General features: G+C 44.6%; 3 protein-coding genes and 1 long non-coding RNA gene across 17 annotated transcripts in view; 2 read left to right on the plus strand and 2 right to left on the minus strand.

Moving 5' to 3' along the window:
* The window catches only part of KLRG1 (killer cell lectin like receptor G1), a 43,107-nt gene extending 40,876 nt beyond the window's left edge, over positions 1–2,231 (minus strand). Inside the window, exon 1 of one of the 4 annotated variants that reach the window (XM_035028286.1) lies at positions 2,203–2,231. The gene's annotated coding sequence lies outside the window, so the exon portion shown is untranslated. Of the gene's footprint in view, positions 1–1,672; positions 1,843–1,964; positions 2,130–2,202 lie in introns of those variants that run through there. The other 3 variants (XM_035028284.1, XM_035028283.1, XM_035028285.1) reach the window with 3 other exon arrangements.
* A 271-nt stretch (positions 2,232–2,502) lies between these two features.
* On the plus strand, positions 2,503–12,991 carry M6PR (mannose-6-phosphate receptor, cation dependent). 3 transcript variants are annotated; one of them, XM_035028278.1, is made up of 8 exons: positions 2,503–2,688; positions 6,335–6,514; positions 8,318–8,484; positions 9,630–9,739; positions 10,024–10,154; positions 10,713–10,839; positions 11,315–11,433; positions 12,362–12,991. In XM_035028278.1, exons 2-8 carry the CDS (start codon positions 6,336–6,338, stop codon positions 12,411–12,413), a joined length of 885 nt encoding a protein of 294 aa, XP_034884169.1. In that variant the 5' UTR covers positions 2,503–2,688; position 6,335; the 3' UTR covers positions 12,414–12,991. The 3 variants fall into 3 exon arrangements, with proteins under 3 accessions (XP_034884169.1, XP_034884170.1, XP_034884171.1); XM_035028280.1 differs by having other exon boundaries at positions 2,529–2,638; XM_035028279.1 differs by lacking the exon at positions 12,362–12,991 and having other exon boundaries at positions 2,506–2,688; positions 11,315–12,005.
* A 41-nt stretch (positions 12,992–13,032) lies between these two features.
* The window catches only part of PHC1 (polyhomeotic homolog 1), a 51,818-nt gene continuing 39,626 nt past the window's right edge, over positions 13,033–25,224 (minus strand). For all 8 annotated transcript variants that reach the window (XM_035028269.1, XM_035028268.1, XM_035028264.1 and 5 more), the window contains 9 exons: positions 21,688–22,183; positions 18,808–19,616; positions 17,818–17,965; positions 17,358–17,569; positions 16,662–16,776; positions 15,866–15,974; positions 15,492–15,642; positions 14,804–15,035; positions 13,033–13,974 (listed from right to left, as the gene is read on the minus strand). In XM_035028269.1, coding sequence (XP_034884160.1) covers positions 13,820–13,974; positions 14,804–15,035; positions 15,492–15,642; positions 15,866–15,974; positions 16,662–16,776; positions 17,358–17,569; positions 17,818–17,965; positions 18,808–19,616; positions 21,688–22,183 — 2,427 coding nt within the window. In that variant the 3' untranslated portion in view covers positions 13,033–13,819. The remainder of the gene's footprint in view (positions 13,975–14,803; positions 15,036–15,491; positions 15,643–15,865; positions 15,975–16,661; positions 16,777–17,357; positions 17,570–17,817; positions 17,966–18,807; positions 19,617–21,687; positions 22,184–25,224) is intronic.
* LOC118025696 lies at positions 19,614–23,397 on the plus strand. 2 transcript variants are annotated; one of them, XR_004683381.1, is made up of 4 exons: positions 19,614–20,307; positions 21,592–21,675; positions 22,524–22,748; positions 23,022–23,397. It is a non-coding gene; the product is annotated as an uncharacterized LOC118025696 (long non-coding RNA). The 2 variants fall into 2 exon arrangements; XR_004683380.1 differs by having other exon boundaries at positions 22,524–23,397.

Raw genomic sequence — 25,224 nt, forward strand, 5'->3', positions numbered from 1 at the left:
TCTGCTTATACTAAACAGGAGGGATCCTCAGCATTTGATTTTAGAACAAAAGTCACAGAACTGCTTTCCAAACAAAGTGAGCAACTGTATTTGCGGAAGGGGATGTGGGTACAATGTGGAGGGTGTCCTTATTAATGATATGGCTAGAGAGACGCAGAGCAGAAAGGCAAAAAAAACCCTGCTAATTTCAGTTTTTGTCCCTGGCACAGAGTTTCCACAATGGGCACTAAAGGCTGAAAAGCAGGGAAGTAACCCAGGTTATTTGTAAGTGGATGGAAAGGGAAGTCTCTCCCTCCTTCTCACTCCTACTACATAAGACAAGTTAGTTATTCATCCTACTCAACTGCATTGCTGGACCTTTCACCACTTCCAACATGCACCCTACCTTCCCTCCAGCCCAATGCTACTCTAGGCAATGACCAAGAAGCAACATTTCTGAAGTTAAAATTTGAATTCACCAACAAATGAACATCAATTCTAGAATGAAAGCTCATTGTAAAAAGGATTTTTGTCTTTTTTTCCTCTGATGCATCCCCCCAAAATCTGCAACAGTGTAATTGTTCAGTAAATATTTGTTGAATAAGTTGATAAAAGCAATTCAATAGAAATAACTTAAATACCTGACTCTAATGGAATTGCTTAAGGAGCAATCCATACATCTAAATACTGTGCAACCGTTAAAAAGTTTATTTGTAAAGTTAGTGATACGGAGAAGTATCTGATGACATTAAATGTTTTTTTAAAGGAAATGGATAGGGGCACCTGTGTGGCTCAGTCAGTTGGGCGTCTGCCTTCACTGGGGTCATGATCTCAGGGTCCTGGGATCCAGCCCCACATCAGGCTCTCGGCTCTGCGGAGAGCCGAGAGCCTGCTTCTCCCTCTCCCTCTGTGCTCTCTCTCTCTCAAATAAATAAATAAAATCTTAAAAAAAAAAAAAAAAAAAGGAAATGGATAACATATTCCTGAAGGAAATACACCACCTCTTGGTGGGTTTTTGGATTTTTGTTTTGCGTTCTCTGTATTTTCTGATTACAAATTATTCTTATTATTAGAAAGAAACTCACCTTTTTTTTTTTTTCCCTTGAGAACACATTCAAACCCAACCCAGACATGGTAACTACCTTGGCTGAATTGAATGTACCAATTAATAAACAAATGCAGGATCCTATACAGTAAGCATCAAGTATTGCTTCAGAGCTTGGACTCTGCAGACTACATGCTTATATAACTTACACCTAAATTAGGGAACCTGAATACTGACAACGAAACTTAATAGCTGTGGGACCCAGAGTAAGTTACTTAGCCACCATCAGCTTTAAAATTCAAGGTTAGTGTCAAGATTAAATGAATCAATACTCATTTAAAGCGCTTAAAACAGTGCCGGCACCACAGAACTATGCACACGTATTAGCTTGTTATTACTGGACTCAGAACATTGTACTAGCTCTGGTGAGAGGGACAAATCAAAATCCAGTCCCTACCCGCGAAGAGAGGGGGGACACACACAAAAGCAACGTAGGAGTCAAAGCAGAATGAAATCGGGCTAAAACCAGGCAGAGGCAACAAGCGGGCAGTTAGGGAAGAGTTAATCCAGAAAATCACAGGAGCAAAAGTACTTGAACCAAGTTCCAGGAACGCGCAGGACTTCAGCAAGCGACGAGTTAAGACTGACCTGAGGGAAACCGCAAAGGATCTTGGCAAAGGCAGAAAAACCTAAAAGTGAATTGCACTTTCCCCAGGACACCAGAAATGCGGCCAGGATGGAGTGAACAGAATTGGTTACAGAGTGCTCATCACGCAAAATGCCACGAAACCTCTGGCGAACAGAGCTGGTTGCAGTGTTTTACGCAAAATGACCGGAATGACAAGGTTAACGAAAACAGTATCGGTAACAAAGACCCCAAGGTACTAAACTGTAGAAAGGTAATAAAGAACAAAGGTGTCGTTAAGAAAGCCCGGACTACCGCGACCCAATCGCTGTCCACTATCCTCTAGGTGCCGCTGACCCAGGGGACAACGCGACTCGGGGCCGGCAGACGGCGAAACAGCGCCTCTCGCAGTCGGCAAACGAGCTGGGGAAGTACGGAGAGGAAGAGACCTGGGGTGAGAACTACAGCTCCCACTGAGGCCTGGCCCGAGGGCCCCTTTCCACATTTCCGCTTCCGCCGCCCGCCCTCGCGCACCCTCTTCAGGGGGACCTACCGGGGAGCGGGCCGGGCGCGTGATTGCGCGTGACCCCGCGTGACCGCGCGTGACTCCGCGAGCGGAGAGGCTCGGGGGCGGGACTCTGGGACCCCATTGGTAGAAAAGGCGAACCGAAAAGGTGGAACTCAACTTGAAAATCTCGATAGTGATTGGAGTTGATAGAATAGGGGCGGAGCTACATGGCCAGGACCCGGGCCAATCAGCGTCTGGGATCGGCCAGGAGACCGGGAAGGGGAAAGGGGCGAAATGGTTCTTCGGTCACATGCCGCGGGGTCTAGTGGGAGGAGCAGTTGTCCAGAGGACGCCTGGTGCTTCCTGTTTCCGGTTCCCGGAGTGGAGCACAACGAGGCGCATTGGGGAACCTTTAACACGAGTTCTGGGTCCGGGGTCTGCGGCTGGCCCCTCGCTGGCCCGGTGTCCCAGCCCCAGACAGGTATTCAGCCGGGGATTCTGCGCCTTGGCTACTCCCTTTGCCCGTGACACGTGAGTATGAGGGGCGTGGAGGAGGAGGGGAGCTGGAGAACGCTCACACCTCGGTGTCCGTAACAGGGGCTGGGATCGCTAAGTCTCCTTTGGCCAGGGTTCGAGCCAAAATTCCAGCTAAGGAGCCTTAGGGCAGAATGGAGGCGGAGGCGTGAGGGCGGGGAGTTAGAGTCCCGAGGGGAGTGAGGGAAGAAAAGACCTACCAAGGCAGGAGAGGGAATCGACGTGTGTTTGGAAGGCAGAGAAAGGAGGGACCCTGGGTATGGAGTCGTTTGAGGTGTTACTGGATACCCGTAGAGGGAATTTTGGCCTGCATCGTGCAGGAAGGCATAGTGGCATCATTTGGAGAGGATACGGCTCTAGGCAGTTGGAAAGTCAGGAGATTAGACGGAATGAGAATTTCTAGAACCCTGGGAGAAGTTTGAAGGGGTTGCGTGTATAGATAGTATGGAGTAGCTACTAGAGAGCTTATCTAGTGTTTTCTTTTTGTGGGGAGCTTCCGCCCATGGGACCTAGAGCTACTTCTCTAAGGCTTTTCAGCACTGGGTCGTTTAGCTAGTTAGGGCTGGTCTAAAAGGGTAGGCTGCTGGAGACGGGAGATAAGAGCCGCTACCTCAGGAATGAGCCAGACAGCGGAAAGTAGAAATTCCACTGAAAAATGGAAAATGCTCATGGCTAGTCTTGAGGGGTGGTAAAGAGTGGTACAGACGCCCAGTGATGTGAACTGCTTCCCGATTCCTGGCTTAGTCATGGGTCATCCCGTTGAAGAGAATTGTTTGGCATTGCCAAAATAGATCTGTCCTAGAACAAGAAAATTGAAGGGGATTTTTCAAAATCTTAAAGTCCTGCCCTTTATTTCCAAAATATCTAGACAAACTATTGCACCTTGAGGATGTAATTGTAGCACATTAAAAGGGAACTACACAGCCCTTGGATCTCATACTCTCCCTAATAAATTTTTGCACCAGTGTATTTATCAGAAATTTTCCAGAAAATAGCTTTATGCCATGAATTCTCCAACTTGCCGCACCAACTTCATACATGTTTAATACTTGTATGACCTAGGGCAAATAATGTAACGTCTATAAGCATCAGTGTCCTCATCTGTAAAATGAGAGAAATTATACCTACTTTTCTGGGCTGTGAAGATTAACATAATAGATAAAGCACTTAGAGCATTTGCCACTGAATCAAAAAGAAGTAGCGCAAAACCGACAAACCTTAAGCAGAAAAGAGAGAAGAGTATAAGTTGATTCTCATCCTAACTTCTTGAACCAATAAGCAAATGAAAGATGGTTCAGCTCCACTAATGTAGACTGCAGGGTGTTTAACCCTTTATCCTATCCCAGTTTTGTAAGATTCTTTGTTCTAATTTGGGAAAAGAAATCATCAACTGTTAACAAATAAGGAGCTAACTTTGAGGCCATACAACACAGCCTTCTGTGTGAGCATCCCCTCCAGAAAACTGGTCCTGGGGAAAAGAAAAAAAAAAGCTTTTGAGAATCCAGAATGTTGAAATTTTAAATTAGATCCTGAGAGAATATAAAGAATACGGCATGTTAAATCAATCTAATAAAAATCTCTTAATACTTTTTTAGGAACGCAGCTGGTCACGTAGTGTGTTGAGCAATGAGTTAATTTAGGGAAGGTAGGAGTTTGAGGTTTGAGTTCTTTATTCCACCTCCTATTCAGTGAACTGTGTGAGGAGTCACTTCCCCCCTGCTTTGTCAAAAAGAAAGCAAGGCTTTGGCTGCCTCCTCTTGAGCCCCCCAAAATTAATGTGAAAGGGGATACACATGTAGTGGTTAAGTGTAGACCATGAGCTCTGGAGCCAGATTTTCTGGGTCACTCCGCTGGCTGTGTCTCAGTTTTCTCACCTGTAAAATAAGGACAGTAATTGTATTTACTGCATAGCGTTTTTGTAAGGATTAATTAGTTAATGCATGTTAAGTGCTTTTAAGAGTAAAAGGCAAGCACTCAATATTAAGTTTCCTGTTAGTGCTTTAAATGTGTTTATGGGGGGCCTCAGATTTTGTGACTGGCGATAATTATTCTGTGGACTTTATTAATACTACTATAGTGGGTTGATTTTGGAAATACACAAAGTTGAGGCGCCTGGTGGCTCAGTCGGTTAAGTGTCTGCCTTTCGGCTCAGGTCATAATCCCTGCATCCTGGGATCGGCAGTGTAGGGCTCGCTGCTCAATGGGGAGTCGGCTTCTCCCTTTCCCACTCCCCCTGCTTGTGTTCCCTCTCTCGCTGTGTCTCTTTCTGTCAAATAAATAAATAAATCTTAAAAAAAGAAAGAAAGAAATACACAAAGTCAGGGAGACAACTTCCCAAGCATTTGTTGCCCTAGTGGAGTGTAGAAAACAGAAGGTCAAGTGTAAGTTTGTTTAGGGGAGTAGAGAAAATTCAGTCAGAGCTCAGAGCTTCCATTTTCCTATTTTTAAACTTACTAGTACCCATTAAACTCTGCCTAGTTTTATATTCTAGAAATGCACGGGAGTTGATGAAACAGCCTGAAAAAGAATTAGAGGATTTTAAAGAGTATTAACCAAAGTCCAGGCTTGTAGTCTGGAAGCATGTTATTGCAAGTGAGAAAAGTTTGGAAGAATTAAATCTGTGTATGATAACAGTGACACTGTTAGGAAATTAACAAGTAGCAATGGCCTGGGGGATCATTAACTAATGGACATCAGAGTGAAGTCTTTTGCAAGGGTAAATCAATATGTCCTGGGTGTGAGGATGGATTAGAGAAAAGAAAATGAGTTTGGGAAGTGGAGCCATGTGTTTCCATTCCTAGAGCAGTACAAGGAGCAGGTGAATTGGAAAGTGACTTAGTGATTCCCAAGAATTGTTACCAGTTCTGAGTGTACAAAGACAGCTCTGCTTACTGGAAATTGAGAAACTCTTAAGATTTGTGACATGTAGAGCCTGAGGTGGGTTTTGGAAGACGTCTTCACTCACTTTGACCTAGTGAATTTTCTTCTTCCTATAATTTAAATGATTGAATGTGTTTTCAGAGATGAGCCATTAAAGTAGATAAATGTCAACTTTTAGGTGCTATGGCTGTGTTTATTTCTAGTCATCTTTCCTATGGTGAATATGAACAAAGACTGTTGGATGCTCCTGACTATTGATAGGAGAAGTTAGGATCCAAAGTACTGAAGTCCCTTTCCCTATCTTACATCTTTCTCAATAACTTTCAACTAGACTTTATCAAGTATTATAATTTCATTATTATCTTAGGGAGGACCGCAGGTTGAGGCAGTTTTTATGAACTAGTATTAAACTTTATGAGATACTGCAGTCTGACTTTTCACAAAACAGTAAAGATGCTTGCACTCTCTGTCTCAAATAAGTAAATCTTTAAAAATAAATAAAAAGAAAAAGAGAAACCTAAAGATTATGAATCCTATTCTGAATATTAAAGAACGGGGGAAAAATAATGGGTGAAAGCTAAAAGCTTGAAATAGACACAAGAAAATAAAACCCAAATTCGTGATGAGGAAAACTGACTAGTGTAAAATAAGTGATGGATGGAAGATAAAACTGTAAAGATGACACATTCCTGTGCTTTATCTCTTTCCCCCCTCTCCTGATCTTCTGCCGCTTCCTCAACACCCACACCCCCTCTCCCAAAAGGATGTTCCCCTTCTGCAGCTGCTGGAGGACTGGACTGCTCCTGCCACTGCTCCTAGCTGTGGTAGTAAGAGAATCCTGGCAGACAGAAGAAAAAACCTGCGATCTGGTGGGAGAAAAAGGTCGAGAGTCCGAGAAAGAGTTGGCTCTACTGAAGAGGCTGCAACCGTTGTATAACAAAAGGTAGATGAGAAGAGCTTTGAAGGGCTTGAGAAAATAACTTTGTTAAAGAATCTTTTCCTCCAGGGCGCCTGGCTGGCTCAGTTGGTGGAGCATGCAACTCTTGATGTTGGGGTTGTAAGTTCGAGTCCCACATTGGGTAGAGACACTTTTTTTTTTTTTTTTGTACATCATGATTTTATTAATGAAACTCTGGTTGCTAACTTCCTTATTAGTCAGCCTCATGTAGATCAAGCCCATTTCATGTACTGTCATTTATATTTGCCCTAGTGACAATACCAACCCCTAAGGAGAACTCTGTGTCTCTGCATGTGAACTAAAGTGATATTCCCCCATTCTGAAGTATATTATCAGAGCTTCCAGGACCACACAGGAAGGCTCATGATACCTTACAAGGAAAATGTACTATTTTAACATCAGACTGCATGAAACATGTTGCATCTTGGCCACAAAGTGGATCCTATTTGTGTGTCAGTTTCTGATTTATTCTTTTTTTTTTCTCTATATTTATTTTTTTATTCTTATGTTAATTCCCATACATTACATCATTAGTTTTAGATGAAGTGTTCCATGATTCATTGTTTGTGCATAACACCCAGTGCTCCATGCAGAATGTGCCCTCCTCAATACCCACCACCAGGCTAACCCATCCTCCCACCCCCCTCCGCTCTAGAACCCTGTTTGTTTTTCAGAGTCCATCGTTGGGTAGAGACACTTTTAAAACAAATAAAATCTTGGGGCCCCTGGGTGGCTCAGTCATTAGCGTCTGCCTTCGGCTCAGGTCATGATCCCGGTTCCTGGGATTGAGCCCCACATTGGGCTCCCTGCTCCACGGGAAGCCTGCTTCTCCCTCTCCCACTCCCCCTGCTTGTGTTCCCTCTCTCGCTGTGTTTCTCTGTCTAATAAAATCTTTTAAATAAATAAATAAAATGTTAAAAAAAATTTTTTTTTTCCTCCACTTACTGACTTTATTTTAGTATTACTACTCTATGTGGAGGGAATACATGTATAATAACCTCCTCTGGGAGACGATTCTAATCTGAACTTCAGTAATACTGGCCTTATTTGGCCATAGTATCTTCATTTTTTTTTTTTTTAAGTAGGCTCCATGCCCAGCGTGGAGTCCAATGTAGGGCTAGAATCCACAACCCTGAGGTCAAGACCTGAGATTAGATCGAGTCGGACACCTAACCTACTGAGCCACCCAGGCACCCCTACTTTTTTTTATGCTATAGAGCAAATTCTCAACCCAGTTTTTAGTAGCAATGTGCAATTCTCTTATGCAGAACAGTAACTTTTCAAAACTGGATCCAGGAGACCACCTTGTAGGAATTAAAAAGCATTATTTGGTACTTCCATATAATAGGACTTTAGAAGTATCAGATAAACATTGAGGCCTATACACATCATAAGTGTCAGGAATCTTCGGATATATAAATCTGAAGATAATCTTCAAAGAACAAGGGACCATGGGATATTTCCCATGAACATAGATCCTTATTCACAGGGAAATAGCAACTGACACTTCAGCATGGTCTAGAACAGGTATTCTAGAATATCTAGCTGTCTTGGATGTTGTTTTAATCAGTCATCATCAATAGTTAAGATTGTCTCATTCAACAAATTATTCACTATTACATGGATATCTCATGATCAACAAATATTATTCACTAGTACATTTAGTTGTCACATCAGATAAATAAATTGATCACACTTGGGGGGGGGGCAGCTTAAAGGAAGAGAGGCTGCTTGTCCTAGGCTGATAGCCAGTAATTCTTGCTTTGTTCTCCTCACTTCTCCTTACAGCTTTGAGAGCACTGTGGGCCAGGGCCCAGACACATACATCTACATGTTCAGGGTGTGCCGGGAAGCTGGCAACCGCACTTCTGGGGCAGGCCTGGTGCAGATCAACAAAAGTAACGGGAAGGAGACAGTGGTAGGGAGACTCAACGAGACTCACATCTTCAATGGAAGTAAGACTCTCCCTGTTGATTAATTGATCCCATGTCAATTCCTCTGACAGTCCTGTGTCAGCCTTTTCCATTGTCTTCTGAGTATCATATGGTACATGTGCTTCAGCTCACCTGAGACTAACACAGCTCCTCTGGAGCATGGCTCAGGACCTTTATGTGTTTGTTTTAAAGTTAATGAAAAGCTCATGCATAAAGAAGAATCTAGCTGGGATTCTGTAGCTTCATGTGTTTTTCACACCAGACTTGAACATACCAACAACGACCATTTCTCATCGAATTAGTCCAGTTTTGCCAGTTACATTTTCAGACATTAAGCTTTTTTGCAAACCAGTCTACAAAAACTTCCCCAACCAACTTGTGCTATGGTGATTAGGTTTCTCAAAAGTCGTAAAATCATATTGCTGGAAAGAACTATGAGCACCTGTGGTCTGATTCCCTCCCTTAAGCAGATAACTGTATTTTCCAGTGCAAATATTTGTTCATATCAATAATATAATGAAAAATAACATCAAGAGTTTGGGGGTAGGGATTGGAAGACTGGATTTTTTACCCAGCTCATGTTTCCTTGTCCTGTGACTTTGAAAAATCATTCATCTTCTTGTGTTTCTTCATATGCAAGATTAGAAGAATTTTTACCTTATTCACCTCACGTGATTGATAAATCAAAGGATATTTTGCAAAAGAAAGTTGAATGCCATAAATACTAAAGAAGAAATGGCTCCCGATCTTAAAAATCATCCACATTGCATTTATCTGTGGCTCATTTTAAATCTTAGGTTTTGCTCTGCCACCTAAGAATTTTATGGAACCTCTTCTGATGTTAGCAGGTGTTCAGAAAATGTGAACCCGTGTCAGAGTATGGGTCCTAATTGTTTTTGTACTATCAGTTGCCTGCCTTTAATGTGGAAAATTAGGATTATTCTTATATGAATATCTGATTCTTAGTTGTCTTAAGGGAACACAGAGCTGTTACAAAGAAGCAGGATTTAGCTTGGTATTTCTGTTCTACAGAGCTCATATTGATACTGGTTATTTTAATTAAGACCAATTTCATTGAACTCCTCAGTGCCTTTTTACCATTGTACCCAGGCCTGCCTCTGCTTTCCCCCCCACCCCAAAGCAACATTTCCCTTGTCCCTCCTCAGGTAATTGGATCATGCTGATCTATAAAGGGGGTGACGAATATGACAGTCACTGTGGCATGGAGCAGCGTCGTGCAGTGGTGATGATCTCCTGCAATCGACACACGCTAGCGGTGAGGCGTCCTGGGGCACACGAGCCTAGAGAACAGATGACAGGACTGGCCTGAGGTGGGAGAGAATTTCCAGAGGGGACAAGATACAGCGGGATGGATAGGAGAAAACTAGAAGTTCAGTTTTTCCTTGTGTCACAGGCACCCGTCTTCCATCATACGTGGAAAATAAGTTATTGAACCAAGAGAAAGCAAATGCTTTTTTAGCTTGTGGGTTTTTTCTTTTCTAAGTAAGGGTCAAAAGGAAACAGTTTACCACATAAGCATTGTGTTCTGTCCTTCATCAGGGCAATTTTAACCCTGTGTCTGAGGAGCGAGGCAAAGTTCAAGATTGTTTCTACCTCTTTGAGATGGATAGCAGCCTGGCCTGTTCCCCAGAGATCTCCCACCTCAGTGTGGGTTCTATCTTACTAGTCACGTGAGTGCTTTTTCCCTTATCAATCCAAAACCTTCCTTTTTTATTTTTTCCTTAAACTCAATTACTTGGTGATATTTCGACACAAATTCTGCGTGTTTGTGTGTGTGCACACACTATACCATAATTGGAGGTGGGAAACTTTGTGAAAATCCTCTTTAAACTCTTGACTATGCAAGCTTAAAAAAATTAGATCTAATGTTTCACCCCTGATAAATATTTGCATTTGGAAATGCTTCATATTCCATTACTGGAGGACTGGACAGTGTTTAATACTATCCCATTAGATTATAATAACTTTTGGAGAAATGGAATTATACAGCTAATGTACCTATTCTTGGCTCTAAGAGTCACACACTAGGTCTTATTTTTGTCTGAGCTTTTGCTTTTAGTGCTCTAATTGCTTTTCTAAAGAAGGTACCCTCCTGCTTTGGTTTTTTTTTTTCCCCCATTTTTATAGAATATAGACTGGGAAACCACTAATGAATATAAAGATTATCTTTATTATCAGAGTTTTACTATTCCTTGGTTTTTAAGTAGAGATGTTTTTCTTCCTCATAGGTTTGCATCACTGGTTGCAGTCTATATCATCGGGGGGTTCCTATACCAGCGATTGGTGGTGGGAGCCAAGGGAATGGAGCAGTTTCCCCACTTAGCCTTCTGGCAAGATCTTGGCAACCTGGTAGCAGTAAGTAATAGGACTGCTGGCTGAGTCTGTAGCCTGCGGGCAAGGTTGAATGACCAACCATCCTGGTTTACCCTGACTGAGGGATTTCCAAGGACATAGGACTTTGGTGCTAAACCCACAGAAGTCCCAGCAAACCAAGTACAAAGTACTTGTTGGCCCTGGTACAAAGTGACATCTTGGTGTCTGGCCTTGCTAAAGACTTGGCTGGAAGAGCAACACTGTTGCTTAAATTGAGGAATATGATAAAGCTATTAAATAGGGTCCTGGATGGGGAGAAAGAAAGACCTAATTAGAATTTTTCTCCCGTTAGCCCTAAATTCAATTTAGGCTGATCCTTAGAGCCTCTGGATTTTCTCTTCATCTTCCTTGAAGAAACCTAGTTCTTGTCATATTCTTAGACCATAGGTACATTTTGTCTCACCCTCGAAGTTGGTTATTCCAATTTATCATTTCCTTCCTTTGCTTCTCTCTGCAGGATGGTTGTGACTTTGTGTGCCGTTCTAAACCCCGAAATGTGCCTGCTGCATATCGTGGTGTGGGGGACGATCAGCTGGGGGAGGAGTCAGAAGAAAGGGATGATCATTTATTACCAATGTGATTGCACTTTAAATGCCCAGCTGCTGCTTCAGTCCCCCAAACCAAAGCATACTCGGCCAGATTTCTTAAGCAGTCTCCACTCCAGTCTCTCATCCCACCCTTAACATTGCTCTTGCTTTCCAGTTTGCTTTTGATTTGTATTCTCTTCTCACTAGTAGAAATGCCTTCCTTTTGTTCCCTATTTTGTTTTTCCTCTAGAGAGTACAGTTGTAGGACAGAGAATAGGGCCTGTGCAGAAGAGGCTATTACACTATCTCTTGGTATCAAAGGTACAAGTAGGATAGTTACAGTGAGCAAAAAAGTGTGGCAGGCTCCTTTTTTAAACACATTTTCACAAGTTTTTGAGACACTGGATTTCTTTAATTAAAAAAAAAAAAAGGCAAAGCAACATTATTTATACAAGGTTTGATTGCTTTCATGCTGTTACTCTGTACCCTACAGTAGTCTCCATGAGAATCTGGATGTAATTTCTTGCTGCTTGTAACTACTCTGGTGATTACTTGGTTGCATTCCAAGTATTGCCATTTGGTCTGAGCCTGGAGATGTTGCAGACTTGCTTCTCCCACCTCTGGGATTAGGATGGGGAAAATGTTTTAATTTCCCACTTAGAGGATTATAAAATACCATCACATCAGTTGTTGGCATTGGAGTGACCTTATAGCCGGAACTGGGCCCTGGATTGTGGGCTCGTGGTCATTGGTCCTTATGTGGCCAAAATGCCTTATCCAGCAGTCTAGTCCATTGGAAAGGGAAAGTGAATTGGACCTCCTGTGCTACAGGGGTTCCAGAAAAGGAAGTCTGTTTACCTGTAGTGGGATCTCCTCGATGGCTTTCTTCTTCCACTTGCAGTAAAAGCTGGCAAAGCTTCTCTTCTAAGCTGTTTCCCCCTACCCGTATTTCTAAATGTGTTGCACTTTCTTCACAGGCATGTCGACTTCCCCCCGCTCCCCTCCCCCAATCTTCTGGAAAGGGAATGAAAGCAGAGGTGGGACATCTAGGGCTTTGCCATCCTGTGCTCTGGGTGTGGAATGCTGCTGTACCTGTTCCTTCTGGCTCAGGGAAGTATCTTGCCCACAACAGTTTCTGTGGGGAAAGGTTTTGAATCCTCTGATGCTTCCACTTTTTTGTTTAGACCATGTGCCCAGAAGCCTGGCCCGATCTTTCTGTAATAGTGAACCTGGGCCATTGAAGAGTAACATGGCTCCACTGGACACAAGAGGATGGAATCAGTAGGCAGGGGCTTTTTAAATAGCCTTTAGGGAAGAAAATGAAATTATTTCATCTTTGGACTTTTAAATACTATTGGAATGATTTTTTTTTTCTTCTTTTCTAAACAGGGAAAATAATGTTATAAAAACATCTTTTTTGTTATTTGTTTGCATCCCTCCCCCAGTTTTAAAAATGCAAAACAAAAAAAAAATACATTTTTTGTATAAAAACACGTAAAAGATTAAAAAAACAAACAAACAAGTTGCCCTAGTCTTTTGTATGAAAGAAGAGGACAGAGACACTGGAATGGAGTAAGAGACAACTGAGACCAATTTTTATCCTTTTACTGAGGAGGAAAAAAATATTTAATATTTTTGTTGTATAAGGAATAGCGCCTAAGGCAGGTACTTATACTCCTGACCTCAGCCCCACACACTCTCGTTTTAATAAAGCTATAGGACAGAGCAGAGCTGAATTGAAAAGAAAGGCAGGGTAGGAGACACAACAGGGAAACTGAAGGGAGCAGGGGGATGCGGAAAGAATGACAGCCACATATGTGCCACACACCTTTTAGCCCCTGCAGCAAATCAGAATGACACCAGCCAAGTCTCTGCACCAGCGAGTGACTCTGCCATGGATGCAGGAGAAGACGTTCAGTACTAAGGGAGCGACAACAAAGAAAACTCTGGGCCACAGCCGCAGTTGGGCAATCCAGAGGGAAGAGAGGGAGTACCAGATGTCACTAAACTTGTGTCACACAAGCTAGAAGAACCCTACCTCTCCCGTTGTGGAGGCACACCTACGTCCCACCCACTTCCTTACCTTACCATACTGTCTACTCCTCCTCTTGGAGAACTGAGACCCTGGCTAGATACTCCACTCCAGGATAAGGCTGAGCAGTCCTAGTTCTCTAGACTGCCTCTTTATAAAGATTAGATTAGGGTAGATGAGAAAAGTGAGAACTGTAATGATTTTAAAAAATAAGGTAGAACCAGAGAAAATGTCACAGCTGCCGCCATGTAGCACCAGCAACAAATTCTTGCACTTTTCTTCCCTGTCTCAGATTTACGTAATTGGAACAGCTCTTTCTTCCCTGTAGAATCTGCTGGTACCAGGTTATAACCTGGACAGTGGAGAGTGTCTGCCTTCGGCTCGTTTGTGCAAGAGGGCCACCTTAGGTCTCCTTGAGGACGTTTATCTTGGCGCAGATCTTGAGGGCAGGGCCCAACTTGATGTTCATGGCACTCATAAGATGTTCCTCTTTAAGTAATAAAAGGGCCTGTCCATCAATCTCCTGGGAACGAAACTCCTCTGCAATCTCTTGGCAGCCTAGAAGGAAATGGTGGGAATACATATGAGCAACTAGGTGGTGGCACCAGAGGATAGGAGGGGGAAACTCAAGATGAAAAAATGGAGACCCAGCAGTGGTTAATCCCAAAGTACTCATCCTAAATTCAGGAATATAAAAGTCTGAGGTGGGAAGCTTTGGAAGTAAAATGAAATCCGGGAAACTGGCTATGTAAAAAAGCCAAGAGGAAATAAGAACAAAGTTGTTCAATCACAGAAATAACTTCATTCAAACAGCTTGAGGGAGAAAAGGGAAGGAGTAAGACCGCATGTTTTCTTTCACAGTAGCAAAAAAATCGAAAGTTCAGAGCCTATAGGGCATCTTTAAGGGCCGAGAATTCAGACAAACGGCAAAAAGGGTAAGGTGATTTTCTTTTCTGGAGAAAACCATCCTTTGTCAAGAACAGCTTACAAACAATCCTGCCTGGAAGAGTGTGGGGTAACGATGGCCCCTACTTTCCTAATCCCTTTAGTGGAAACGTCTTTTATCTATGTCTGGTATCACAAAATCACATATAAAAAACATACTTTATCCAAAAATTATTGGTAAGAAATATAAAAGTGAAAATCAAACATTGCAAGATTGCTGACATAGTAGAGGACAATCAGCCCAAAAGGAAATTAAGAAACCAGGCTGTGGGCAAGTAACCTGGGTAAATATGAATAGAGCCTTCGTCATAACCATACTCAAGCCCCTACTGCTTAAAAGTCAGTTCTGGTTCTGTTCCCTGTCACAAAGGCCCATGTGGGATAATCTAAAGAAAAGTAAACCTGTATGTGATCTGGGTTCTACTGGATAGGCCCTCAATACCTTGTAGAGAAGCGATAAACTCATACACCTCTTCTACACTCCAACGGCTGGGATTGCTGGACAGGAACACAGGGTTGATGCCATGTAATTCCGGCGTCGGTGGCGCTGTATTGGGGTTCCCCAGGTCACGTTCTCCATGCCCAGTTCGCACAGATAGAGGCCCAGGAGATGTCGGAGAGAGTGCTTCATCGTAACTGGAATTATCTGAACCCCGGCTAGAGTCCTCTTGACCCTACGGAGAACAACACAAAGCAGTGAGGTCATGAATAAGTGTCAGAAGGTTTCTCTCCCTCGCCCCTTCCCAGTCAACTGGGTTCAGGTTAATACTGGGCATAGAGGAGAAACTAGTATTACAGTGAAGAAACTGTACTTTGCAAATGCCCGGAGTCACTAGTCCACTCTCAAGTAACTTTCAAGTATAAACTATCACTTTCTTGATTCTCCCCTTCTTCCAAGAATCGTAATCTAGATTTTGTCAAATGTAATGATTAATGGACACATGAACCAGTAATCAGGTGAGAAGAGACCAGGAGTCAGGATCTCTTGGAATTTGGAGTAATGCCATCAATACAAAACTCAAGAGTTCTGGTCTCACACTCTTTGACCGGGGCAAAGGAACTGCCCCGTAGGGAAAGAGGAAGGAAAAAGGACCATTTTAAAAGTTGCCGGCTCTGCAAAAGACGCTCACCCGGTGGCGCTTGCCCTGGATTTTGGCACGGGCGATGTCAGAGGAGCTACGGCGGGGTCCACGCCGACGAACGCGAGCATAGTTGGCTTCTTGGAACTCTTTCATTTTTTTCCTCTTCAGCCGGAACTGGTGACTACAGCTCACATTATACCTACGGGTCGGGGCATATGTGGGATGTCAGCGGTGCCAGAGACAACCACCTGGCTAGCCTTCACTGCATGGGAATTGGTATTTTAGGTACCGACTCGGGGAGGAACATGAAAGCAAAGAAGACGGGAAACATCAGCTGTGAGGTGATGCTAGGGGAGGGGCCCACTGGTAGATGGAGAAGCTGGTGCTGAAGGTGAGGAAGGGAAGGTGGGGGCCCATGGTACCTCTTAGCGCAGGTCATTGAGCAGAACCTCTTGGAGCCGCGAAACTGCTCAGCAGGAGCATACTTCCCGCAGTACTCACACTTCAGGAGATCTGCCTTCTTATCTAGCTCTGGAAAACAAGGCATCCCTGGAGACTTGTCACTGGGACTGCTGCCGCTTGGGCCATCATTAGGCCCACAGCTGACCCTAATCACTTTGAGGGGTTGCCCCCCAAGACCTACACAACCTAATTCAGAATCCCTCAAACATAAAGCTCAAAATCCAAAACCATAAAGACACATCCCTCAAGAACAGCATGGTCTTCCTGACTTAAACCAGCCTAGTTTCCAGTTTCGATGACTGATTATCCCAATTCATACTCTCAGACTGCAGACAAGACTGCAATTCAGAATAGGAGAGAGGAACTAATTACTAACTAGAAAGATACAGGATCCCTCTCCCAACAAAAGTTTACAAAAGCAGTGGGAGAAATGTAAACAAGAGACCTTAATATAGATTATAAAACCTAGAATAAGGAGAAATGGAAATTAAGAAATATACTATTTTAGATCATCTTTTGAAAAATACATCCTTACAGTAAACAAGTAAATAAAATTCAGGTTGGCTTGTTAAATCACCCTAATCCGGTAGGGAACTCCTTTTGTGTGATTCTACACATTCTGATATTTAATACAGTTCCTGTGTGTGGATGGACTTTGTATACCTCCCACTTTAAATAATTACCATTTTACACTGAGTCCTCAAACACATCTCCCTGAGCCTCCTTCCCCAGATGGGTCTCTAAATAAATACTTACCAGCAGATGGGCTGTCCCCTCCCAAGGGGCCCCCTGACTGATTCTCATTCAGCCCTGTCGGGAGGCCAGTCTGTAGTGGCTTCTCAGACTCTTTCAGTAACTGAGAACAACCCACCTGTGCCAGAAAAAGTTTACAGTTCGGTTAGCCTAGTCCCTTTCTGCTTCTCTATAACTTTCCCCAGTTATTTCTCACCGCCATGCCTTTGCCTGGTTCTCGGAGTTAATGGCCAAGTCTGGTTTAGAGAAACATTTTTCAACATGGCAATCAAGAGGCCCTAACTGGCTCTTTTCAGATGAGCCATTGGAAAACAGGTTCCTACCTTGGCTCTCTAGCTTGTCCTTTTCCTTCTGAAGTTGCAGATACCTGTTGTTCTAGTCCTAGTTCTGCAACTCCTGGTATCTAGAAAAGTCCCTTAACTTCTCTACCACAAATTTCTTCATTATAATACAGCCTAGTTTGTGTAACTAAACATTATAGCTTCTTCCTTCTCTTCCCACCACTTTCATTTGCTGGTCTACACATATTCTTTCCTTTCCCCCTTCCCTTCCTTCTTTACAATTAACCATACAAACAACAGAACTGAACCATTCTCGAATAATTAAATGGTTCTGAGACTTGATTTTAGTGGACTTTGGAAAGATAATAATCAGACCAAGTCCCCACTTGAAAGTCCCACCTTATGGCCCTGCCCTCACCGGGAAAGGCTCTGCTCCTTCCTGGATAACGAAGCCTTCAATGATGTGGGTAAGAATCTGGGGCTTCACGATGGCCTGTGGAGGTTTTGAGTCACCCATTTGTCTGGACACCATGGCTAGTGTAGGAGGGGGTGCAGATGGGGCAGAAGCCAAGGCTACTAGGTCACTGCTTGGAGTATTAGCATTCACACCAGTCACTGGTTCAACTTTCTCTGGAACAAATTAAGGAACAGATAGGGGATGACATAATTGATCCATCTATTAGCCAAGCCAGTCTTATCTTCCACAATCATACATGTTCACCTTTGATCATTCACCCTGGAGTCCCTGTTTTTGGATCTACCCATTCGTCCACCAAGTTCAGGCCCATCTTCTATGGAACCAGATTTAGCTCCGAGCTCACTCAGAACAGGTCTCTAATCTCCGCACTCCAAAAGGACTGCAGAAGTCAGTTACTCACCTCCAAGACTGCTCTTCTCCTCCATGGCCTTTGGGCTCTCGGCTACTGGAGATGCCTTGGCAGGAAGCATTGAACCCAATGTGGAGACATCGTCTCTCTCCTCCTCAGACTCTGCCTTGCGTTTGACAGCCAGTGTCTGGGGTTTGCTCTATAAAGTGAAGAATAGGAAAGAAACCAAGATTTATGAGTGAAGGATAATAAGGAACCTCAATGACTCTCATACTGTCAGTGAAAATGTTCTTAGTTCCAGATTTCCCAATTTGTGTACTTTCCACAGTACACTAAAATTCCCAGTCATTCCCAAGAAGCGTATCTTCTACATCAGGACAAAAGAAACTGTCACATTTAGTCCTGACCTACACCTCGGGATCCTGGGTTCATTATGGCCCCACTGAGAACCACTTTTTCTAAAGACCAATTTAAGTGATTAAGGCTATCTTGATCTAAGTACAGATCCAAAAACCCAGAATGATTTCAGTAGCAAATTTAGGAGTATGAAGTACAGATTATTATATGCATTAATGTCTCCTACAAAAGGAACAAATAAATACCAGTATCTTAACCTTCCATCAGTGTCTGTCTTATAAAAGAAGCACATAGCAGTTTAAGTTTTACAGTTTGTGACAAATAGTTGTCACAGACGAAACAATTAACAGAGCAGTTGCTGCAATACCATATTCGTGCGCATGCGTGTGCGTGCACACACACACCACACACATACATGCTCACTCACACATATTAATTACGTTATCTGTCATGGACTAAATGTTTGTGGTCCCCTCCCCCTCCCAATCCCTAGGTCCTAACCCCAGTATGGCTGTATTTGGAGATGGGGCTTCTAAGGAAGTAATGAAGGTAAGATGATAAATACCAGCATCTCAACCTTCCCAACTCTTTACTCCCCTCCCAAGTTAAGATCCATATGGGTCCACTGAGCCCCAGGTGCACTCAAGGGTGACTGTGCCCTCAAAACCATCAGACCTCACTCACTGGCAGGTGCACGGACTGCATGTAGAAGGCAGCAGGCACCTGGGCCACAGCAGGTGAGGAGGTCGTAGCCCCAGCCTTCACCACATGTGCTGTCCCCTGCATGGGAGCCAGGCTCATCCCAGAGGCCAACGTCGGGGGGCACTCTTGCAGCGCCCCGGGAGCCTGGGATGAAGGTGGTGAGGAGGCCAAGTGCGCCTGCCCAGGCTGCACCGTATTGGGCATCCCCCGGGAAGTAGGTACGGCAGCCGCCAGCTGTGCCAACCCCAGAGCCTGCGCCTGGGCCGTCCCCGGTTGCCGGGTGCCCACGACTTGCACAGGGATGTGGGGCGGTGGTTGCTGGGCAGCTGACATCTTCGTGGCGCCTAGCTGAGGAGGCTTGATGGGTGCTACAGGTGGCTTGGACTGGATGGGGATGGGTGGCTTGGGGATTGGGTCAGGCGGGAGGGACAAGGGTGAAGACTGAAGCATGGGTTGAACCACCAGGGTCTGGGCTTGCTGCGGGGACTGGGAAGGTGGGACCTGCTGCGTAGGCGGGCCCTGCGGCGGCTGAGGGGCAGGGAGGGGGGTGGCCGGCGGTGGCGGCGGGGGAGGCGGGGGGGGCGGCGGCGGGGGCGGCGGGGGCTGCTGCTGCTGCTGCTGCTGGGCCAGCTGGAGGTGCGTGGCCGTGTGCAGGAGCTGGGACTGCCGGTGCTGGAACTGCTGCTGGTGGTGGATGGCAATCTGCTGCTGGATGACCACCTGCTTCTGCTGCAGGTGGATCTGCTGCTGCTGCTGAATCAGGGAGTGGGGCTGGATCTGCGTGTAGGTGGCTACAGCAACAAGCCCAGGACGGAACAAAGAAGAGCGGGAAATAATCATTAACATTACAAGTTAAAAGTGAAATCACCTTTCCAAGGCGTACCGCGCTTTGGTATCACACAGGGAATGGCAACCTAACCGGGAAGGACCGGGGAGATCGCTTCATTCCTACTCTTCTGAGTCAGACATAACCAACTATCTCTCTCTACAATGAAGGACCTCAAGGGAAGAAGTCCCTTGCGCTGTCATTTCACGATCCTCAGTAATTTCTTGCAGCCAGCTAACTTTTATTTTCTTTGCTACACTAAATCCTGTCCGTTTGATCCAGCAAAGGAGAAGGGCTGGCCCATCGCCCGTATGATTAGACTGAGTTCTTCAAGGGCTGAGTCCCTGCTTTCTACATTTGTACATCCCCAGAACCCAGCCCAGCACCTGGCACATGAGAAAGACTTAATGGTCACTGAGAGAATAAATGTCCAGAGGTAAAGATTCCAACAGCTTCCCGTGGATGCCTCGGTTCTTCAGACTCATCAGGTTAGGTCACCACCTAGGAGAAGTCTCAAGAGCCAGCTGCTGCAGGCCCGGCCTTTACCCAGTTTCCTCTGCGGCAGGCGGCGCCGACAATCTCCCCAACTCGCGACTCTCCCAGACTGCCCAGGGAGCATGTAGGAGATGAAAGCACTTCGGAAACCGAGTGCTACGGTATGTAAATACTAGGTAGGAGGAGTATAGCTGATAACGAACTCATAACTTTTTGTAAGTAAATCATCCAAATACAGCAACAACTAAAGTGCTAGAAACAAGGTAGGGAAAAATAAACATTACCAAGTAAGGTGCACACATCTAACTATACCGAACCACAGTCTAAAAGCAACTATAAACCACTGGGGTTATTTTTCTTTTTTTATCCTTATCATTGATCCAGATGATCACAAGTTCACTATATTAAACCGTGGCTCGGGCACCTGGGTGGCTCAGTCGTTAAGCGTCTGCCTTCGGCTCAGGTCATGATCCCAGGATCCTGGGATCGAGCCCCACATCGGGCTCCCTGCTTGGCGGGGAGTCTGCTTCTCCCTCTCCCACTCCCCCTGCTTGTGTTCCCTCTCTCGCTGTGTCTCTCTGTCAAATAAATAAATAAAATCTTTAAAAAAAAAAAAAACCGTGGCTCTATTTGCTAGTCCTAAGTGCTCTAAGGCACTTACACCATCTCCGCTCTACCCTGGCCCAACAAATCATCATTAAACAGAGTGAGGAGGGGCACCTGGGTGGCTCAGTCGGTTAAGCGTCTGCCTTCGGCTCAGGTCATGATCCCAGCATCCTAGGATCGAGCCCTGCATTAGGCTCCCTGCTCAGCCGGGAGCCTGCTTTTCCCTCTCCCTCTGCCCACCCCGCTTGTGATCTCTTCCTCCCCCCACCCCCTGCTTGTGATCTCTCTCTCTCTCTGTGTCAAATAAATAAAATTTTTTAAAAAAGAAAATAAAATAGGGGCGCCTGGGTGGCTCAGTCGTTAAGCGTCTGCCTTCGGCTCAGGTCATGATCCCGGGGTCCTGGGATCGAGCCCCACCCACATCGTGCTCCCTGCTCCGCGGGAAGCCTGCTTCTCCCTCTCCCACTCCCCCTGCTTGTGTTCCCTCTCTCACTGTGTCTCTCTCTGTCAAATAAATAAAATCTTTAAAAAATAATAAAATAAAATAAATAGAGTGAAGAGAGAAGTCATCCCTTAAGCTAAATCGTAAGCTCCATGAGGACAAGGAATCTGTTTTTCAAAGATGCATCCCTAACACCTCCTACACCTCCTACAGCAGGCAATTCAGTTAAGAACTGGGTAAATGAATGGGTGGGATGGGTAAACTGACAAACTCAGGGCCAAGAAGGGGGGATTGCTGCCTGGTGGAAACAGAGATCTACCTCTGTTACCCATTCTCCTCTCTCCCTGGACTAAGATGATCAAGGCTGATGTGATTTTCTTTCCTTCCACTACTCCAGGACCAAGAGAAGCAGGAAAAATGGCAAAGCAATGTACTCTGAAGATTTCAAACAAGTTCTGAGAGAATAATGACCTTGGGAGAGGTGACAGCTTACCTGAGCTAATAAGGGTCTGGCTGGGAGCAGGTGTAGCTGTCCGTGTCAGGTTCATGCCCACATTCTGCTGACCAGGCCCATCTGCTTCTGCCTTCTTGGCCGCTGCACTTTCTGCTTCTGTCTGGCTTCCCTGACTCACAGTCACTGTTTGCGCTGCGGGCAAGGGCTGCACCACTCCTGTGCCCTTCCTGGGACAGCTCCCACCCCCACCCATTCCTGAGGAAGGCAACTGACCCAAGCCCCCAGGTGCCTGGCCACCTCCACCTGGTCCCACGGACCCGGGGATGCTACTCCCACTGCCTGCACCAGCTTGACTGAGGTTGAGGGACTGGCCCGAGGCCCCAGAGGAAGCCTGAGCCACAGCGAGGGCCTGGCTAGAGGCCTGGGACAGGCTAGAGACAGGGGAGGCTCCAGGAGGAATGGCCTTCTGAGTAGAGCCTTGCATCTGGGGTCCTTGGGCTGAGGCCTGTTGGTTCCTCACTGCCAAATTCTGCACCTGAAAGATAAGAAGAAAAAGATATACTGAGAAAAGGGGAACAGGGGGCATGAAGGTCAAAGACTTCTGTGACTGATTCAGAAGCAGTGAAGATAGCTACAGATATTCCCCAGCCCCCCCTCAAACCTTGTTCCCCCACCTTTACAATTACATACATTAAAGTCCTTCCAGTCACCCAGGGAGGGACTCTTGAATCCTATTTGATTTTCAGTCTCCTTCATTCACTATCAAATCTATCAGCAAGTTTGCTCATTTATTCCTTCAAAATGTCTCAGATTTTCCCTTTCTTCTCCGTTCGTTCATTCATTCAACACTGACCAAATGACCTACTATGTTTCAGGTACTACACTGGATACTGGAAATGCAAAGACGAAAGACACTGTCCCTGCTCTTAATGAGTACTTTCTACCGGAACAGACAGACAAGAAAATCAACGATAGCCCTATCATACTATGCAGAGATCTGCGCAAAGTGCCATGGGAGCAGAGGAGGAAGATGGACTCAGACCGGGGAGATTAGGGAAGACTTCCTAAAAAAGTCTTTTGTTCCATCTGAGACTCCATGGGTGAGAGCAAAAGCGAAGTTTGAAGACATAGGTAACATTTGGAAGACCATCGAGCCAAGGAAGAGCATAGCATTTTTGGAAATTATGAATATTTCACTACGTTTGGGGTGAGATGGAGGGAGTGGAAAGAAATGAAGCTAGGAAGACAGGCTGAGGCCGGGGAGGGAGGAAGGTTTCAGATCAGGAAGGGCTTGGTGCATTCAAATGAGGAGAGTCTGAACTTTAGTTCGGGAACAGAAAGTTTATCCATCTTCCCCACTGTTCTATTTCCAGCACCTAGCACAGTGCCTGACATAGGAAGTACCCCAGAATATGAAGAGAGGACTGATGAGCACTTCACTGATGACAGGAAGCCACTGAAGAATATTAATCAAAATAAACGTAATCAACTCTACAGCTGAAACCATTCTCTTAAACATTGCTGACAGAAGTGTAAATCAGTACAACCGCTTTGGCAAATGGTTTGGCATCTTATCCTCAAGCTGAACATTCACACACCCCCTAATCCAGGAATTCCACAGGAGAAACTCTTGCTATATACAACAGGAGGCATGTGTGAGAAAGTTCACAGCAGCACTATTCATAGTTAACGAAAGTCTGGAAGCAACCCAAATGGCCATTATCAGAAGAGAAGATGAATGAACTAAAGTATATTCACATGGTTCAATACTACATAGAAATTAATAAAATACAATGACATGCAATAATATGGATGGATCTTGACAATAAGCTATTAACAAAGTATTCCCCCCAAATTACATACAGCACAAAGACCTTATAAACTTAAATACAAATATATACACACACACACACAAAATATAGAACATATGGTATCTGGAATTACTTCTAAATAATCCACAGGTGGAGGAAAGTGGCCTGGATAGAAAGGCGATGTGTTGATAAATGTTGCAGCTGGCTGGCAGGTGCAAAGGGATTCATATTTTTTTCTATTTTTGCATAAGTTTGAAATATTCCATAATAAAAAGTACTTTTTAAAAATATATGTAAACACGATAAAACTATAAAAAAAGGGACACAGGGAAGGATGAACCTAGGAATCAGAATGATTGTTACCATGGGTAGGGGCAGGCAGTGGGTGGAACTGGGGATTGCTTATTACATCATTAAAACATAGTAAATAACTAAGAGTGGGCCATGAATGGACCACTGCTGACAGGATGTCACAAACCAAGGATTATGATTTATCAAATTCAGTATACCAGAAGTACCATTTAAAATAATGTTAGGAACAACAGGTATTTTCTTATTTAAAAAACTTATTCAGATAGTAATATGGAAGATGCTTAGAGGTAGAGAAGGCTGAAGTCAAGAGACCAATTAGAAAACCAGTAGAGTAATGCAGGTGAAAAATATAAAGACCCTGAGTTCAGGCAAGCAGTAAAGAGGTGAGAGCTTTTGAGAGAGATTGACAAGATTATCAGGATGGGGTGCTGGGGCACTTAATGTGATCGGGCAATTATATAATTTGTTTCTAATCAGCTTTCCATAATGACTATTTAAAACTTTCCTGGTCTCCCGATATACCTCAGAACCACCTGCTCTTCCCCCTCTCCCTCATCACCCCTGCAGAGACAATAAAACCATCACATGAGCACACTGCAGCAGTTCCATCACCAAATCTATACATGCCCTTCACAAACCCCCACCACTTCCTTCTCCCTGCTCTCCCTTCTATCCTCCCTCCTATCAAGTCCTTCTCCACACTCAGGGCCCCAGCCCTCCTCCTTCTCAAGGAACTTGTACTATCAGTTCCTTCCTGTATCTTCAACCTCACCACTAAAGGCACCCTCCCATCACACCTGAACCCCACTTCCCCAACCCCAGCTTCATCCTCCTTTCTTTTTATTACTAAACTGGTAATAATTGGTTACATTCACTGCATCTATTCTCACTATCCAGCCATTCCTCAAGTGATACTAGTTTGGCTTCAACCCCCCCAAACTCCACTGAAATGGTTCTCCGTCCATATTAGTAACTCTATCTTGTCTCTCTACTGCGTTTGACAGAGGACTCCCTGCCGTTCTAACATTCTGCTCCCTTGTCTTCATGACACCACATAATCCAGATTTTCCCATTTCTCTGTCACTCCTTCCTACTCCCCTCTGCCAGTTCATCAGCCTCTACTTGACCTTGAACTATTTTCTAAACAGTCCTAACCCTCAGGGCTCCATCTTAATATAAAGGCTTTTCTCTTGTCAATCCATATCTTTCCCTAAGCAATGCCAAATGCTCTCTTGACTTCGATTATCATCTATGTGTCTACTACTCTTGAATGTTTATCTCCAACTCAGACCTTCCCTCTAAGCTCAAGCACCAAATATATAAAACAGCTGACCTCGTGACCCACTGACTCACAAGCACGTCTAAGACAGTGGTATCCAAAAGTTAACTTCACCCTAGATCCCCTTCTCCAACATTCTCCATCTCCTGAGTAGCACTAAGCAGCCGCCTCACC

The sequence above is a fragment of the Mirounga leonina genome, unplaced genomic scaffold, assembly GCF_011800145.1.
Source record: "Mirounga leonina isolate KUSES-001 unplaced genomic scaffold, KU_Mleo_1.0 Mir_201, whole genome shotgun sequence".
Taxonomy (NCBI): domain Eukaryota; kingdom Metazoa; phylum Chordata; class Mammalia; order Carnivora; family Phocidae; genus Mirounga; species Mirounga leonina.

Coding starts and splice junctions, on each gene's coding strand:
- M6PR (XM_035028278.1), top strand. CDS start 6,336: ATGTTCCCCTTCTGCAGCTGCTGGAGGACTGGACTGCTCCTGCCACTG. Junction 8,485..9,629: donor GACTCACATCTTCAATGGAA/GTAAGACTCTCC, acceptor GTCCCTCCTCAG/GTAATTGGATCATGCTGATC. Junction 10,840..11,314: donor ATCTTGGCAACCTGGTAGCA/GTAAGTAATAGG, acceptor TTCTCTCTGCAG/GATGGTTGTGACTTTGTGTG.